This window comes from Leucoraja erinacea, chromosome 1 (assembly GCF_028641065.1).
Source record: "Leucoraja erinacea ecotype New England chromosome 1, Leri_hhj_1, whole genome shotgun sequence".
Classification (NCBI taxonomy): domain Eukaryota; kingdom Metazoa; phylum Chordata; class Chondrichthyes; order Rajiformes; family Rajidae; genus Leucoraja; species Leucoraja erinaceus.
The window spans coordinates 142,893,307-142,912,868 of record NC_073377.1 but is presented as its reverse complement, the minus strand read 5'-3'; the positions used below and the strand labels follow the sequence as shown (position 1 = coordinate 142,912,868).

Genomic DNA, 19,562 nt, shown 5'->3' with positions numbered 1-19,562 from the left:
TCATCCTGTTGATCTGACATCGACCATCACAAGAGACACAAAATGCTGGAGTAACTCAATGGGACAGGCAGCATCTCTGGAGCGAAGGAATGGGTGACGTTTTGAGTCGAGACCCTTCTTCAGACTGAGACTTTATGCTGCCTGTTCCGCTGAGTTACTCAATTTTGTGTCTATCTTCGTGTGTCTGTGTCATGGGTGGAAATCGTGGGGGGGGGGGGGGGGGGGGGGGGGGCACGTCCTCCCCCCCCCAATGTTTTGAAAAGTGGGAAACAAACCCCCCATGTTTTGTAATCCGGATTTTTTAATTCGTTGAACAAAAATCTATTAAAAATATCCGCTTTCCGCAAGACACGGCCGAAGCCTCCGAAGTCGTGTGTGTGTCTGTGTGTGTGCGCGCGCGGCCACCAATAAATTGTGTCCCCCCCCCCAGTTTTGACAAGCGATTTCCGCCCCTCAACTGTGTCTTCTGCATTTTTGGTGTAAACCAGCATCTGCAGTTCCTTCCTAAACATTACAACCGTCACGAAGTGTCCTGAGAGGCACACATTAATTCCAGCCTCCTGGACAACATAAATCCACTGCTTAGTAAACTCAACTTAGTAACTAGCAAAACAAAATCTAAGAGATTCCATGTAAAAATCTGAAGAAAAAAAACAGGAAATGCTGTCTGGCAAAATGTTTCCAGCATTTTCTGCTTTAAAAAAAATTATTCCACAAATACACCAACTTATTCATCATAATCGTGCAAACTGTGAAGGGCATGTACAACAGGTTTTGCAGTACACTGTACAAAACAGTTTCAGCAGTACTTACCACCTACAACACCTACACCTACACTGCTTCTCCTGGTGTTCATTGGTGCTACATGAAACCACTCATTCACTTTGGCATTATACACCTCCACAGATGATAAACCTGGAAAACACAGCAAAATTATGTGCTTGTACGATAGGTGTTCAGAATATTTACTTCAGAATTATCCTTTGAACATAATTACAGGGCAATGTGAACTAACATTGCAGGGTAGGGCAACCTCTAGTTCAATTAGTGGATATTCCAGAGAATCAGTACAAGCAAACCGTTTTGCAGCAGGGAATAGATGTCACCTTTTCATTGCATTCCCACATGCTGCCTGATGTGCCGTGATCCTCCAGCACTTTGTGCTTTTCTCAATGCCTTCAGTTATTCACATTCATACCCTTTCTAAAAGGATGTGACTGGATGGTTTGCAGCAATTTAGATCAACTTTCCTAACCTTGACCCATTAAGTTCATCTTTTTAAGTTTAGTTTAGTTTTAGAGAAACAGGCCCTTCGGCCCACCGCGTCCGTACTGACCAGCGATCCCCGCACATTAACACTATCCTACACACACTAGGGATCATTTATATTTTTGTATCAAGCCAAATAACCAATAAACGTGGACGTCGTTGGAGTGTGAGAGGAAACCGAAGATCTTGGAAAAAACATACGCAGTCACGGGGAGAATGTACAAACTCCACACAGACAGCACCCATAGTTGGGATCGAACCCGGGTCTCTGGCGCTGCAAGACAGCAACTCGACCGCTGCATCACTGTGCCGCCCACAAAACTGGTGAAAGTTAATTCAGTACAATCTGTGAATCACTGTGGTTTGTATTGCTTAGTTTTTAACGAGTTGACAAATCCTCGCATGTTTTTGTTCACTATTAAACTACCTTTAACGTTTCCATAACAAGCAGCTAAATTACAACGTGATCTGGAGTGCAGATCAGATCAAAACCAGAATAAATAATCCAATGAACATCTTGAAGTAATATATTTATCCAACTAGTAGGCGTTTATACAATATTTAGCCACCTTTATTTTTTTTCCTGTTTATAATCTGTAGAGGCCAATTGTCTGGATTATTTCAAGAGAGAGTTAGATAGAGCTCTTAAAGATAGCGGAGTCAGGGGATACGGTGAGAAGGTATTAACAGGGTACTGATTGTGGATGATCAGCCATGGTCACAGTGAATGGAGGTGCTGGCTTGAATGACCTATTCCTGCACCTATTGTCTATTGACTTGCTCCCAATTCTAATATTTCTGATCACCATCTTTACTCTCTTTTTAAAATCCTCCTTCACTCTCACCCTCCCGCCCCAACCTAAATCAACTTTTATCCCCACAACACTTATATTTTAAAAGGCATCAATCAAATGTGCCGCAAAAGTTGTTTATTTTGAATGTAATGTATTCTTGCAGTTGGGGAGTGTGATTTAATAATATAAATGTGTGGGAAGGAACTGCAGATGCTGGTTTCAATCAAAGATAGACACAAAAAGCTGGAGTAACTCAGCAGGACAGGCAGCATCTCTGGAGAGAAGGAATGGGTGAAGTTTCGGGTCGAGACCCTTCTTCAGACCAGTCAGGGGAAAGGGAAACAAGAGATAGAGACGCTGATATGGGGAGATGAAGAACGATGAATGAAAGATATGCAAACAAGTAACGATGATAAAGGAAGCAGGCCATTGTTAGCTGTATGTTGTGTGAAAATGAGAAGCTGGTGCGACTTGGGTGGGGAGGGATGGAGAGAGAGGGAATGCCGGGGTGACTTGACAGAAAAGTTGAGGCTTGCAGTTAAATAATCCAGACATGAAAAACCAATATTTGCAGTACACTTGTTTTAAAAAAAGGCAGATCTTTAACTAATAACTGTAATAAGTTTTTAAGTTACAAATAAGTTGAAAATGCACCCATTCATTAATACATAACATGAAAGAGCAGTATTCACAATTTCAACGTACCTGTACTCCCGTCAAATCCTCCAACTGCATAGAGCATTCCATTCAGCACTGCCGCTCCCAGCGTGCTGCGTCTGTCCTGCATGTTAGCATTGTTGAACCACTGGTCTTTGACTGGGTCATAAGAATCAACTGTTCTCACCCTTAAAGATCCATTAAAACCGCCAACAGCATAGACTAACCCGCCCATACACATCACACCTGCAGAAAATAAGGATAAAAATGTCATTCGTCAGGGATCCAAAGTGTCACTAAAGAAAATGTAGCTCTCCAAATAAGAGGTTCATTGCTGCTCTACATGGGATGGCTGGATAAAAACATTAGTTGTGGTACTATTTAATTAATTTATTATTTCCCCACTGCACAGACATTACTGGTATTGATCATAAAAACTTGTGTTACCAGTTGTGATAAAGGGATGGTTTGTGGTCAGCTTTAAACTCCTTGGGCCCAAATACTTGCTTCTGTGCTGTCTCTCGGACTTTTTATGTCGGTTGAGGTACAAATATGGGCATGTGTAAGAAGGGACTGCAGATGCTGGTTTAAACTGAAAATTGAACAAAAAGCTGGAGTAAATCAGTTGGACCGGCAGCATCTCTGGGGAAAAGGAATAGGTGACGTAGATGGGTAGGTTGAAAAGTTAACCAACGTTGACCTTTTCATTCTGAAGTGTTTTGTGAACAGAAAATTAAATTAGGGACAGATTTCAGTATTTCTTATTTCAGTAGTGTACCAACTCGTGTGCACCAATGCTTAGTTTAGTTTGGTTTAGGAAAACAGGCTCTTCAGCTCACCAAGTCCACGCCAACCAGCGATCCCCGCACATTAACACTGTACTACACACACGAGGGACAATTTTACATTCATACCAAGCCAATTGACCTGCAAACCTGTATGTCTTTGTAGTGTGAGAGGAAACCGAAGATTTTGGAGAAAACCCACGAGGTCACGGGGAGAACATACAAACACCGTACAGACAGAACCCATAGTTGGGATCAAGCCAGGGTCTCCGGTGCTGCAAGCACTGTAAAGGGCCTGTCCAACTTGGGCGTTATTTGCGCGTCATTTACGCGACATCATTTACACGTCACGACACACAAAGCGACATCATTTACGCACGACACGCACGTGATGCTCGCATGGCGCATAGTAAGATATGGTGGCATAGGCAATGACGCACGACGCCCCAGGGTTTTTGGATTCGCAAAATCTTCACCGACAGGCCCTTAAGGCAGTAACTCTACTGCTGAGCCACCGCGTCGCCCTGGAATAACATCATTTTGTATTGCAGATTCAAATTACTCTGATGAGTATAGGAAGCCTGATTATTTCTTTGTCTCAAAATCCAAGAACAGTGTATTGAAAGGAACACTGCAGGATAGATCTCACTTTTTCCATGTTTATCCTTGCATCTATCTTTCAATAATGCAATATATGTAGGAAGGAACTGTGGACACTGGTTTAAACTGAAGATAGACACAAAATGCTGGAGTAACTCAGCGGGGCAGGCAGCATCTCTAGAGAGAAGGAATGGGTGACGTTTTGGGTCGAGACCCTTCTTCAATAATGCAAGTTATACTAAAAACAGTCTTGTCTATAACTATTGACTATGCCACACTCAAAAAAAAGGTTAAAAAAAAGTTATAGAACTTATGGCAACATTTACATTTAATTTGTGCATTGATGTATCCATTTTACAATATTTAAAGCACCCAGCTAACCTGAGAGAAGATATATCCTATGTTGCAAATTATCTCAAATTGCTTTAATATTTGTTCGGTTCTGCCATTAGTTTGATAAAAAAAATATTTCTCCACCAAACTCTATTAGCTTCAAGAAATCCTTGATGCAAATACAGCAGTAATTAAAATTTGATGCAGAGAGTTAGGGCTCAGAAAGGAATAGCTGCGATTAAGAGATTTATAAAATGTAATATTTTTCTAATGCTTCCTTTCAATGTCTATTTCTCTTTCAGTGCAGAATTTGATTTCAATTTGCCCCATTTTAATTTAGAGTTAACTTTCCTTCCTTATTGGTCTTTTGAATATTTTCAATTGTTAAACTTTGCCATTTACTGTTGATCATGATACTTCACTGTTTTAGCAGCACAGATTTGCATTGATACGAATCTTGACCCAAAATGTCACCCATTCCTTCTCTCCAGAGATGCTGCCTGTCCCGCTGAGTTACTCCAGCATTGTTTTGTCTACCTTTGATTTAAACCAGCATCTGCAGTTCTTTCCTACACGATATGAATTTGGAGCTGAAGTCTAACAGGACAGGTTTCTGCAAGATCTAGCTCTATGTTTGTTCACTGAACTTTGGTTCCAAACAATGTCTTTATCCACACCCTATCACCAGGTTCTAGATTGTACTACAATAATAATCAGTTGGATTCACCAAAACATTCCACTGCACACTACATAAATATAATACCAAACATGATGAATATTTCTACCATAAAACCATATGGTAAAAATTACCAAAGCTCTTAGCCTGGCACATTTATTTCGCTTTGGCAGCGCGGCCCAGTGGAATTAACATTGATTTCTCTAACTCCAAGTAACCCTGGCATTCCCTCTCTCACGATTCCTCCCCCACCCAAGTTGCACCAGCCTCTCGTTTTCACCCATTAGCCCGTTTCCTTTATCATTGTTACTTTTTTGCATATCTTTCATTTATTGTTCTTTATCTCTCTACATCATCTCTCGTGTATATCTCTCGTTTCCCTTTCCCATGTCTTTCAGTCTGAAGAAGAGTCTCGACCCGAAACGTCACCCATTCCCTCACTCCAGAGATGCTGCCTGTCCCGCTGAGTTACTCCAGCTTTTTGTGTCTTTCTTCGGTTTAAACCAGCATCTGCAGTTACTTCCAACACATTCATTTAATGCTCCAGGGCCATCCTCCACATACGTTATTGTGTTGGGGTATTGTGTCTCCTAATCAAAGCAGTCGCATTACACAGATGGTTCTAAACCATTTTAGAGTCAACGTACATCTGAAGTGTAATCACTGTGTAATGCGGCTAATGAGGCAATTAATTTGTACATGCAAACTATTGTCATACAAACAGCAATGAGATAATGACTGTCTCAATGATCTTGGAAAAGGGAGAAATATTGGCGAGGAAACCCTTCCTGTTCATCGCAAGAGTGCAATGGGATTTTAAACAGGCTTCCGATAGCATTAGAGGAAACAAATATGGCAATAGCAACAGTACAGCACAGGGGCGGCCACGGTGGCGCAGCGGTAGAGTTATTGCCTTACAGCAAATGCAGTGCCGGAGACCCGGGTTCGAAACCGACTACGGGTGTTGTCTGTACGGAGTTTGTACGTTTTTCCCCGTGACCCACGTGGGGTTTTCTCCGAGATCTTCGGTTTTCTCCCACACTCCAAAGATGTACAGGTTTGTAGGTTAATCGGCTTGATAAATGTAAAATATAGTGGGTGTAGGATAGTGTTAATGTGCGGGGATCGCTGGTGGTCCAAAGTGCCTGTTTCCGCGCTGTATCTCTAAACCAAACTAGACTAAAAGTACAGTGCTCCCTCAGTACTGTACTGAGTTTGTAATCTTCAGAGTAAAACGATACTGCAGACCTAAGACTTTTGCCTCCATCACAGTGACTGGTGAATCACTGGGTGGATGTTAATATCATTGTTGTAATTGTATGTATGACTGCAACAAAATTTGGTTCATACTCAGCGGAATGACAGGCTACCTGTATCTGTACTGAATGGCTCATTTGAGAAGGAGTAACTCAGGGTGTCGTTTGAAGAGAAGGAATGGGTGTCGAGAGACTCTTTTTCAGACCATGTATTGCCTTTCCGCTTACTGGTGAGCGCGCAACAAATGCTTTTAGGATGATATTTCAGCTCTTGACCCTTCTTCATTCATTCCTTCTCACCAGAGATGCCGCTTGCCGCTTGCTAAGTTAGCATTTTGTGTCTATCAACTGATTTATAGCTTGGTCACACAAGATGCTGGAATCTGGAACAATAAACAATCTGCTGGGAAAATTCAGTGTGTTGAGCAGCATGAGTGGGGGAGAAGGAATGATCGATGTTTTGGGTTGAAACCCTGCATTAAGATGAAGAGTGGAAAGTGAAGATAGCCAGCAGTAAGAAAAGGACATGACGAAACAGGTGGCTTGAGCAAGCAGCTAACAGAAATACTGCCGTACAGCTCCAATCATCTAGGTTCAATCCTGACCTCTATGTAAATCTCCATCAACCTCATCTATTGCATCCGCTGCTCTAGGTGTCAACTGCTCTACATCTGTGAGACCAAGCACAGGCTTGGCAATCGCTTTGTCCAACACCTCCGCACAGTTCACATTTTTTTTTTTTTTAAATTTCAAAATAGTCTTCATTCAGGTAATAAATATATACAATACATGAACCGTGCAAAAAATGCATCCGACATTTTCGGAGGCTATACAAATTGTACATACATTGCTCAAATTTCACAAATTTATCCCCCACCCTTGCCACTCCTGTGGTCCACTGGTGTGGAATCCCTTCCCTTATTTTGAGGGGCATCTCCACCACACCCTGCCCCCCATGTCCAGCAGCGGAATGACCCTAGACTGTGGTCCTCCCCCACCAAGCCTTGGCGTTGGCTGCACCGAGCTTCAGTGCGTCCCTCAGCACGTACTCCTGCAGTCTGCAGCGGGCCATTCGGCAACATTCCCCGACGGACGCCTCACTCTGCTGGGTGGTGAACAGCGCTCGGGCAGACCAAAGAGCATTTTTCGCCGACTTGATGACCTTCCAGCAGTCAGTCTCGATGTCAGTCTCTGAATGCGTCCCTGGGAACAGTCCGTAAATCACAGAGTCCTCTGTGACGGAGCTGTTCGGAATAAACAGTGACAGGGACCCCTACAGTTCACAATAACCAACCTGATCTCCTGGTGGCTCAGCACTTCAACTCCCCCTCCCATTCCGAATCCGACCTTTCAGTCCTGGGTCTCCTCCATGGCCAGAGTGAGTCCCACCGCAAATAGGAGGAGAGTCCATTTTGCTTGGGTAGTTTACACCCCAGCGGTATGAACATTGACCTTTCCAATTTCAGGTAGTCCTTGCTTTCTCCCTCCTTCCCCTCCCCTTCCCAGCTCTCCCATAGCCTACTGTCTCCGCCTCTTCCTTTCTTCTTCCCGCCCCCCGCACATCAGTCTGAAGAAGGGACTCAACCCAAAACGTCACCTATTCCTTTGGTCCATAGATGCTGCCTCACCCGCTGAGTTTCTCCAGCATTTTTGTCTACCTTCTGTGTAAACCTTGTCATTTATTGCAGATCACAATACTTCACCATTTCATCGCCTTAGATTTGCATCAATATGAATATGGAGCTAAAGTCTAACAGGACAGGTTTCTGCAAGATCCAGCGTGATGTTTATTCACTGAACCTTGGTTCCAAGCGATATCTTTATCCACACCCTATCACCTTGTTCTAAAACATACTACAATAATAATCAGGGACATACACCGAGATCCTCCACTGCAACACCATATATATATATATATAATACAAAATATAATTAATGTTTCCACAACACTTGATTCTTGCTGTGGGCAGATAATACACTCTCCCATTGACCATAAGGGCTCCACCCACATCTCAAATACATGATAGGCAGTAGGTTAATTGCCGCAATAAATTGCCCCTGATGTGTAAATCTATCAACGACCCTCATTTTCAACCACACAGTTCAGTTTATTGTGATGTATACCAAGCTTTTCACTGTACCTCGGCACACGTGACAACAAGCAGAACTGAACTGAGAGGTTGAAAATGGGGAAAGTTGGTATGTAGGGAGGATAAAATAGTGTTAGTATATAGTGTCAATGGGTTTTAGATGTTTGGACACAGACTAGATGGGCTGAAGGGCCTGTTTCTATAGTGTACGACTCCATAACCCATCAGGTATCCACGACCAGCAGTCACGGTGGGCAGCGGTAGAGTTGCCGCCTTACAGCGAATGCAGCGCCGGAGGCTCGGGTTTGATCCCGATTATGGGTGCTGTCTGTACAGAGTTTGTACGTTCTTACCATGATCTGCGTGGGTTTTCTCTGAGATCTTTGGTTTCCTCCCACATTCCAAAGATGTACAGGTTTATAGGTTAATTGATTTGGTAAATGTAAAAATTGTCCCTAGTGGGTGTAGGATAATGTTCATGTGCGGGGATCGCAGGGTGGCGCAGACCCGGTGGGCCAAAGGGCCTGTTTCCATGCTGTATCTCTAAACTAAACTATAAACTACAAGACTTGGCCATGCCACAATCTGCAAACCTACAATAGTATTATCTATCTATCTATCTATACATAACTACAACTCTCATCTTGTTATCTTCCGGTTTGCGTTGTTTTTACATTTCACAAACCCGGTGCTCGATAGCGCTATGAGTGGGGAAGGTAGGGAGGGAAGTGGGGGTGATAGGGGGAGGTGAGGAGTGTGGAGGTGGGGATAGAGGGATAGGAGGGGGGTAGGGAGGGGAGGGGAGTTATGGAGAGAGGGAGTGATGGAGGGTAGGGGAAAGAAGAGTGAGGGAGAGGTGAGGGAGGGGAGGTGGAGACGGGAAAAAGGAGGGAGGGTGAAGAGGAAGTGGAGAGAGTGCTGGGGGATGAGGAGAATTGAGCCGCATCTGCGCAGTTGGGGGCTATGGGTGAGTCGTGGAATATTGCGTTGGGGGATCGGGTTGGTTGGGGTCCAAGCCTCCCATTTGACATGGAACCAACGGGTCCCATTTAGCATTGTACTGTTTAGAATGTAGAAATAAAGAAATGCAGATGCTGATTTATAACAAAAGGACAAAGTGCTGGAGTAATTCAGCGGATCAGGCAGTATCTATGGAAAACATGGATAGGCGACGTTTCGGTTTGGGACCCTTCTTCAGACGGGGGGGGGGGGGGGAGAGGGAGGTCAAAGAAATAATGTTCACGACACAATTGCAGAATTCCAGAAGGACATTCCAGTGCAGGATTGAAGATGTCATCATTGTAAAGTAGTGTCAGGTTGAAGTCCCTGCCTATAGTCTTGATCATTCCTTCCCTCCAGAGATGCTGCCTGTCTCGCTGAATGACTCCAGTTGTGCAGTTCCTTTCAACACAGAGATATTACTGGAGTTCCTTAATCAACGTCAATAGAAAGAATTGCATTGTTCCATCTGGGACATATGACGATAAAACATGCTTGACATACATGATAAACCTGCCATAATGTTGCCAGAAGATTGCTGTACACAAATTGGTAATTCCTTTCTTAGATTATAAAAACATCAATATTAAATCAGCTGGCAAAAGTATCACTGCAGTTGTCAAGTTTATAGTTCTGTGCCTTGCAAAGATGGGACCACCATCCTCGGAACATGGCCTCGTGACTAAACCGTAGCTCCAGAAATAGTGGATGCATTAGTAATAATCTTTCAAAACTCTTTAGATTCTGGAGTAGTTCCAGAGGATTGGCGGGTAGCAAACGTAACCCAACTATTTGAAGTGGGAGGGAGAGAGAAAACGGGGAATTACAGACCAGTTAGCCTAACATCGGTAGTGGGGAAACTGCTAGAGTCAGTTATTAAAGATGGGATAGCAGCACATTTGGAAAGTGGTGAAATCATTGGACAAAGTCAGCATGGATTTACGAAAGGTAAATCATGTCTGACGAATCTTATAGATTTTTTCGAGGATGTAACTAGTAGCGTGGATAGGGGAGAACCAGTGGATGTGGTGTATCTGGACTTCCAGAAGGCTTTCGACAAGGTCCCACATAAGAGATTAGTATACAAACTTAAAGCACATGGCATTGGGGGTTCAGTATTAATGTGGATAGAGAACTGGCTGGCAAACAGGAAGCAAAGAGTAGGAGTAAACGGGTCCTTTTCACAATGGCAGGCAGTGACTAGTGGGGGTACCGCAAGGCTCAGTACTGGGACCCCAGCTATTTACAATATATATTAATGATCTGGATGAGGGAATTGAAGGCAATATCTCCAAGTTTGCGGATGACACTAAGCTGGGGGGCAGTGTTAGGTGTGAGGAGGATGCTAGGAGACTGCAAGGTGACTTGGATAGGCTGGGTGAGTGGGCAAATGTTTGGCAGATGCAGTTTAATGTGGATAAATGTGAGGTTATCCATTTTGGTGGCAAAAACGGGAAAGCAGATTATTATCTAAATGGTGGCCGATTGGGAAAGGGGGAGATGCAGCGAGACCTGGGTGTCATGGTACACCAGTCATTGAAGGTAGGCATGCAGGTGCAGCAGGCAGTAAATAAAGCGAATGGTATGTTGGCTTTCATAGCAAGAGGATTTGAGTATAGGAGCAGGGAGGTTCTACTGCAGTTGTACAGGGTCTTGGTGAGACCACACCTGGAGTATTGCGTGCAGTTTTGGTCTCCAAATCTGAGGAAGGACATTATTGCCATAGAGGGAGTGCAGAGAAGGTTCACCAGACTGATTCCTGCGATGTCAGGACTGTCTTATGAAGAAAGACTGGATAGACTTGGTTTATGCTCTCTAGAATTTAGGAGATTGAGAAGGGATCTTATAGAAACTTACAAAATTCTTAAGGGGTTGGACAGGCTAGATGCAGGAAGATTGTTCCCAATGTTGGGGAAGTCCAGGACAAGGGGTCACAGCTTAAGGATAAAGGGGAAATCCTTTAAAACCGAGATGAGGAGAACTTTTTTCACACAGAGAGTGGTGAATCTCTGGAACTCTCTGCCACAGAGGGTAGTTGAGGCCAGTTCATTGGCTATATTTAAGAGGGAGTTAGATGTGGCCCTTGTGGCCAAGGGGATCAGAGGGTATGGAGAGAAGGCAGGTACGGGATACTGAGTTGGATGATCAGCCATGATCATAATAAATGGCGGTGCAGGCTCGAAGGGCCGAATGGCCTACTCCTGCACCTAATTTCTATGTTTCTATGTTTCTAAACAACAAATTTATAACAATATACATAAGAAATCGGAACAGAAGTTCACTGTGCAGTCCTTTAGGCATGCTGTGGTCTAAAGAAGGGTCTCGACCCGAAATGTCACCCATTCCTTCTCTCCAGAAATGGTGCCCGGCCCGCTGAGTTACTCCAGCATATTTGTGTCTATCTTCGGTTTAAACCAGCAACAGCAGTTCCTTCCTACACATGCTATTTTATACGACAGGCCATCTAATTTTTGGCCTCAATTGCACTCTTCTGGCCGATCTTAATTAAGCTTGGCTCGCTGACATGATTTACACAGAGGTCAGGATTGAACCTGGAGCTGTACGGCAGTTCACTTCATCTCAACCACACTTAAATGACTTGCGTTTAGTTTATTGTCACGTGAAATCAAAGTTACAGTGAAAAGCTTTTCTTGCGTGCTAACCAGTCAGCAGAAAGGTAATACATGATTACAATCGATCCATTTACAGTGTATAGATACATGTTAAGGGAATAACGTATAATCAGGGCTCGAAATTAACGGTGGCCCGGGTGCCACTGACCACTCAATGTGCTACCGGGCAACCTAAACGGCGAGCCATTTTGCCCGGCTTGGCAACTTGGTTTATACCGTCGACCGAAGTGTGGCGTGATGGAAGGTCGGAACGAATGACGGGCTCCGCACGGCAGCGGCTCCATCTCCTCCTCCTGCACCCCGCCCGGCCTGATAACGGCTGCTGCTGCCACTACGCTTTCAAAGCAAACCCTTGGAGGAGGGAGGTGTCAGTCAGAGGCGGAAGTAGAGTGGAGGAGGGTGGGGGGGGAGTGGGGGGGGGGGGGGGGGGGGGGGGGGGGTGTTTAACCTGTTTAGATGGGTATAGTCAGATTTAACAGCCATTATCATAAAATGCCTTTAGAAAATTCCTTGCAACCTGTATATTTTGTTGTGGATAAATTATGTGGGAAGCGAGAGTGTTTCTGTACCAATAGCAATAACGACCCATGCTATGGCCATGTCATGATAATTTTCGGTCCTTCACAAAAAACATGCTTGCATCAATCTGTAGTGTGCATGGTTAAGCATATATGTTATCAAGGTCCAGGATTTATTAACACAGGTTGATCATATGATGAATAATCCAACCACATTTTTGTTTGGAAGTGGAAAGAAATAATAAAAATTGCATTAATTGCAATGTGTAAAAAGAGTTGAGATACTGTATTATAATTTTGCTGCATGTCATTGTGGTATATATCATGTCTTGATTGGTGAATTTGTTAGTTTGTGACTATAGTTGAAGCAGAAATAATATGTGAATGCTGGATCTCCTGCCATCAGGCAAGAGATATCGAAGCATCAAAGCCTGGACTACAAGACTGCTAAACAGCTTCCTACCACAGGCTGGGAGGCTGCTAAACAGTCACTCTGTACTCACAGTCACTTGATTCTGCAGCTGGCACGGACACTTTAATAACTGGCACTGGCCACTCTAATCAGCTGCCCCGGACATTTTTATGATTGGTTTATTGTATTTTAACGTTGTGTTTTACCTGCTTTTAACTATTTATTTATACTGTTCCATCAGGGACTGGATTGTTTTTAGTGTTATTATGTGTGAAACGTTTTAAATTTCATGTGCGATGCTCCGCTATTCCCTGGGAAACGTCTTTTCATTTTGCACTGTACAACTGTTGCTTGCAAGATGACAATAAAGGTTGATTGATTGATTGATTAATTTAGCATAATTCCGACTGGTAACTACGCACTTCGTCCGAGCACGCGTCATGCAAGCCATCTTAAATGACCACCTAAACTGTCATTTGGCAACCTAAAAAGCTGCCAAGGTTGCCCAGCTGGCAACAGGGAAAAAAGGTTAAGCGAGAGCCCTGATAATGGGTGACGTTTCGGGTCTAAAGAAGGGTCTCAGCCCGAAACATCACCGATTACCTCTCCTTCTTTCTAAACTTCTCCTTCTACAGCCAGCAAAGTCCGATCAAGGATAGTCCGAGAGTCCGAGATTAACATCAGTGGTTGGAAGGTTACTAGACAGTATCCTGAGGGATAGGATTTCTACGCTTTAGATGGACAAGGGCTGATTTGTGATAGTCAGCATGGTATGGTACGTGGGAGGTCGCGTCTCATGAACAATTATTGCGATTTTTGAGGATGTGACCAAAGAGGTTGATGTAGATGTTGCATATGGACTTCAGCAAGGCATTTGTCAAGGTTCCGCATGGTAGGCTGCTCTGGATGGTTAGATTGCAAGGGATCCAAGGGGAGTTAGTTGAATGGATATAAAATTAGCTCCATGGAAGGAAGCAGAGTGTGAAGGTGGAAGGTTACTTTTTGCATTGGAAGCCTGTGACCAGTGGTGTGCCTCAGGGTTCAGTGTTGGGCCAATTAATGTTTTTCATCTATACCAATGATTTGGATGAGAGCGTACATGGGGTATATTTAATGTTTCCAAATGACACTAAAATGGGTGGTATTGTAGATAGTGAAGATAGTTGTCAAATATTACAGCAAGATCTTGATCGATTGGCCAGGTGGGCTGAGAAATGGAGGATGCAATTTAATACAGAGAAACATGAGGTGTTGCATTTTGGGAAGACTAGCATGGGCAGGATCAACACAGTGAATGTTAGGTCTCTGGGGAGTGTTATAGAGCAGGTACATAATTCATTGAAAGTGGCATCACAGGTAGATAGGCTGGTCAAAAAGGTTTTTGGCATATTGGCCTTCAACAGTCAGAATATTGGGAGACCATGTTGCAGTTTATACAAGACGTGAGGCCGGCAGTTAGAGTATTGTGTTCAGTTCTGGGCGCCATGTTATAGGTCTGTTACAATACTTGCCTTCAGCGGGGCTGCAATTCTGCCACTGGCCGTGTGCGCGACTTTGGCACCTTTGAGGGGGGGGGGGGGGGGTTAAAATGCGGTTATTCTCCTACCTGTCCTGAATATATTTTCTCGGAGTGCAAGCTTTAGCTGAAGAATTGTTCCGACGGTTCTGTGAATTTTTTTTTATTTTTTATTTTTTTATTTTTTTAAATCACCCGACTCATTCAGCGCTGGAGTAATTTAGAAATCAGCTTCTAAAGGCGTCAACGCCAACAACGGGGACGGATTTCACGTACGGGACAGGTAAAGGAAAGCCGTTTATTTTATGTATAAACATGCTTCTTAGGATGCCTTTAATCCGCATTTTACTTTGCAAAACGGTGATTTTGGACCCGTAAGAACCGTCAGTATTTTTCCTGCCGATATGGGGTTTAAATACACCGCAACCGCAACGTTCCAAACGATCGCGTTCCAGAAAAACCCACTCGCAAGATGATTTAAATGGCCATTAATTTATGGGAACTAAACACTAAATTCCTTCCATTTGGCCTATAAATCCATGACAACGAGATTTAAAAATCATGTTATATTGTGAATTCTTGTGTGAATGTTGTTTGGACACTTAGGCTATTTAAAAATGTTATTTTTTTTAAGCGCTGGAGTAATTTAGAAATCAGCTTCTAAAGGCGTCAACGCCAACAACGGGGACGGATTTCACGTACGGGACAGGTAAAGGAAAGCCGTTTATTTTATGTATAAACATGCTTCTTAGGATGCCTTTAATCCGCATTTTACTTTGCAAAACGGTGATTTTGGACCCGTAAGAACCGTCAGTATTTTTCCTGCCGATATGGGGTTTAAATACACCGCAACCGCAACGTTCCAAACGATCGCGTTCCAGAAAAACCCACTCGCAAGATGATTTAAATGGCCATTAATTTATGGGAACTAAACACTAAATTCCTTCCATTTGGCCTATAAATCCATGACAACGAGATTTAAAAATCATGTTATATTGTGAATTCTTGTGTGAATGTTGTTTGGACACTTAGGCTATTTAAAAATGTTAATTTTTTTAAAGAAATGGATAGATGTTTAGATCTAGTAATTGAATTTTGTAATTAGCTACAATTGGGTAACTAACTAATTATATGCTTTAATTTCAGGTCATCCAAGAAAGATGGTTTCATATTTGTTTCAGATTGCTTCAAACTAAAATAACTGAAAATTTCTTTCAGCTCTTAATTTTTAAGTAAGTTATGGGGCTTTCGACTGTCCTTGATCACGGCTTTTGTGTTAAGTCAATGGAAAAGCAATAGGGAACAAGATGCTAATTTCCGAGCATGAAAATGTCCATAACCTTTTTAATACTGAAGATATGAAAGTGAATTAGGTCTCAAATTAAACTTCTTTTTATGCTTTATCTGATGGGATGAATTGCAGACTTGATTTTTAAAATTTCAAAATTTTGTAACATTGCTACATGTTATAGGAAAGATGTTGTGAAGCTGGAAAGCGTGCAGAGAACATTACAAGGATGTTGCCAGGACTCGAGGGCCTGAGCTATAGGGAGACGTTAAGCAGGCTAGGACTCTATTCCTTGGCGCGCAGGAGGACGAGGAGTGATCTTATAAAGGTGTACAAAATCATGAGAGGAATACATGGGGGATATGCAGAGTCTCTTGCCCAGAATATGATAATCAAGAATCAGAGAACATGGATATAAAGTGAGGGGAGAAAGATTTAATACGAACCCTAGACATAACTTTCTCACACAGAGGGTGGTGGGTTATCGCAACGTTTAAGAAACAATAACACAAGTACATTGATATGACAAGTTTGGAGGCATATGGGCCAAACGCAGGCAGGTGGGACTAATGTAGATGGGACATGTTGGTCGGTGTGGGCATGTTGGGCCGAAGGGCTTGTTTCCACACTGTATGACTGTGATGCATTTTTGGAAGTTTAACAAGGGCAAGGTGTACACAGTGAAAGAGAGGAACCTGGGGAGTGTTGTTGAACAGCAACATCTTGGGGCACAAGTATAGAGTTCCTGAAAATGGGGACCCAGGTAGAGAAGATAGAGAGGAAGGTAAGTGGCTTGCTTGCCTTCATCAGCCAAGAGACGAAAGGACGTGTTCCACTTGGCGATTTTTTTCGGCGACTGCCGGCGTCATAACAGCGTCGCCAAAAGATTTTGAATATTTCAAAATCCAGCGGCAACAAAAAAATTGTTGCGACACTAGAAAAAAAACAACGCTTTTGGTGACCCAATATGTCTGCCAATGATGCCAGCAGTCACCGAAAAAAAATCGCCAAGTTGGACAGGCCCTTAAGATTAAGAGTTGGATTGCTATGTTACCGTTGGACAAAACATTGCTTAGATCACACTTGGAGTTCTGTGTATACTTGATTGGATCTATTAAAACAGTCGTCCCATAGTCTCAAACGTCTGTCTAGCCATGTGTAAGAAAGAACTGCAGATGCTGGTTTAAATCGAAAGGTCGACACAAAATGCTGGAGTAACTCAGCGGGTGAGGCAGCATCTCTGGAGAGAAGGAATGAGCGACGTTTCGAGTCGAGACCCTTCTTCAGCATTTGTGTCTATCTACTAGCCATTCGGCACCATCACTTACAGTATTTTAGATTCCCGGCACCCCTGTACAGCCCATTTCTGGCATGCTTGTAACACCTTCTACCATGAAGGCAGATAAAGTAGCTGCTTTTAAAATCTACTATTTTATTATTTCACATCATTAAATTCTTCTCTGCTTTTTAGAAACCAACATATTTATTCTACTTTACAAGCTCGGTAAACTTTTCTCATATGCCTTGTTACCATTCACTAAACTTCAGAAATACTTAATGTGGTTTGAGATACCCTGGTAGGAATGGAAAAGCATTACATAAACGTATATCTTTTAATTACTCTTATTAAATAAACATGAACAGATAATTCAAGAGATAAACTGATGAAGCCGTGTAAATAAACATTAATTGGCGACTTGTTACAATTTGTACTACAGGTGCACAACCTTTTATCCGAAGTTCCAAATAACGAAAAGCTCCGAATAGCGGACATTTTTTCGGTCCTTGAAGAAAGGTCCTTGAAGACGTTCACCGAGGGCGGCCCGCAGAGGTGACAGCGGAACCTCCGGTCGGTCCTCGAAGAAAGGGGAACTAAATCCCCATTCATAAAAAAGAAGGTGAGGGTATATTGCGCGGGAGGGTTAATAATTGACAATCTGCTGCTGCATGCCCGCTGAGTTAAAAAGTTCCCACGGTAGACTCACGATACACAGTGTCTATTGCACCGGCGCGGGGGCTTTACACTGTCTTCACGTTGGCGATGCCAGCAGGTCAGTGCCAGTCACCGGAGACGTCAGGACCAACGGGACACCAACCCCCAGGCCCACTGCAAGCACAGAGACCCACAGCCCAGCCCCGTTCCAACTCCAGAGGAACACGCTCCCCGTAGGGACAGAAGCTGATGGTGTGCAAGGTACGTCTTGTTCTTGGGGTTGCAGATGAGGGGGCGCAGCTCGGGCTGTGACGTCTCCGGCCACCCCCCTGTACAGGAGCTGAGACGGGAACTGTGGGGTTGTTTGCAGTTGCAGAGGGAGGGGGCAAGGGCGGTACAGTTCCCAGTCTCAGCTCCAGTCCAGGGGGGTGGCCGAAGACGTCAGGACCAACGGGACACTGACTGCAAGCACGGAGATCCCAGAGACTCACAGCCAGCAGCAACTCTAGCCCAGCCCCGCTCCAACTCCAGAGGAACCCGGGTTGTGGATGAGGGGGCACAGCTCGGGCTGTGGGCGAACTGCCACTTGTCGCTGTAGCGGCCCATCGGGGAGCGGGTTCCTGTTGGTCCTGACGTCTCCGGCCACCCCCCTGGACAGGAGCTGAGAGACGTCAGGACCACCATAAGCCGCTCCCCGATGGGCCGCTAGCGCGACAAGTGGCAGTTCGCCCACAGCCCGAGCTGCTCCCCCTCATCGGGACACCGACCCCCAGGCCCACTGCAAGAATGGAGATCCCAGATCAGCAACTCCAGCCCAGCCCCACTCCAACTCCAGAGGAAAACGCTCCCCGTAGGGGCAGAAGCTGATGGTGTGCAAGGTACGTCTTGTTCTTGGGGTGGCGCAGCTCGGGCTGTGGGCGAACTGCCACTTGTCGCCGTAGCGGCCCATCGGGGAGCGGATTCCTCTGGAGTTGGAGGGACAGGGAGACACAGCGCTTTTGAGAATGGTGGGCAATCACTTCCAAAGTTCTGCACACATAGTCAGTACACCTCTCCTACACTTGACTCCCGCACTAAGATCATCTCGCAGAGAATGATCCCAGCCTAACACTCCCTATTCTCTCCTATTCTGCAAGAAAAAACTACATTGAAGACTCAAACTCACGATCGAGGAACTGCCGGGATCGAGGCGCAAACTCACGACCTTGCGGATATGAGCCGAGCACTCTACCACTGAGCCAGCCGTTAAAATCTACGCTAAAAATCTTCCATTCCGAAAGCCGAAAAATTCCGAATTACGAAAAGTGTCAGGTCCCAAGGCTTTCGGATAAAGGGTTGTGCACCTGTACAAGAGAATGAAAGCAACACATTACAAACAGCAGTGACAAGGCTCTGGATAGAAATCATAACCAGGCTTTCCATTATATGAATAATCCCAATTAATTTCAGCTCGTTAAAGATCCTAGTGACAGAAATTAGGAGAACTGAACTTTGCCTTTAATTTTATCCTCATGAAAAATAATATATATTTCCACTTCCATCAACCAGTATCAAGCACTTCCAGCTCAGGTCGAAACTTTCTGATCGGCAGATCTCAATCCATTAAGGGCCTGTCCTACTTACGCGATATTTTCGGCGACTTGCCGGCACCCGTCATAGTCGCAGCAGGTAGCCGAAAATGTTCAACATGTTGAAAATCCAGCGGCCACCAGAAAAATGGTACGAATATTTGGGCGACTACTCACAACCATACAGGCGTCACCCCACGACATGCCGCCTGTATGGTCATGGTGACGCGTGTTT

The 19,562-nt window shown here is 44.2% G+C and overlaps 1 protein-coding gene across 2 annotated transcripts in view; it reads right to left on the bottom strand.

The window, feature by feature from the left end:
* The window catches only part of klhl2 (kelch-like family member 2), a 146,465-nt gene that overhangs the window by 15,075 nt on the left and 111,828 nt on the right, over positions 1–19,562 (bottom strand). For both annotated transcript variants that reach the window (XM_055644986.1, XM_055644994.1), the window contains exons 10-11: positions 2,769–2,966; positions 814–915 (exon numbers count right to left, since the gene is read on the bottom strand). In XM_055644986.1, the coding sequence (XP_055500961.1) occupies positions 814–915; positions 2,769–2,966 (300 nt within the window). The remainder of the gene's footprint in view (positions 1–813; positions 916–2,768; positions 2,967–19,562) is intronic.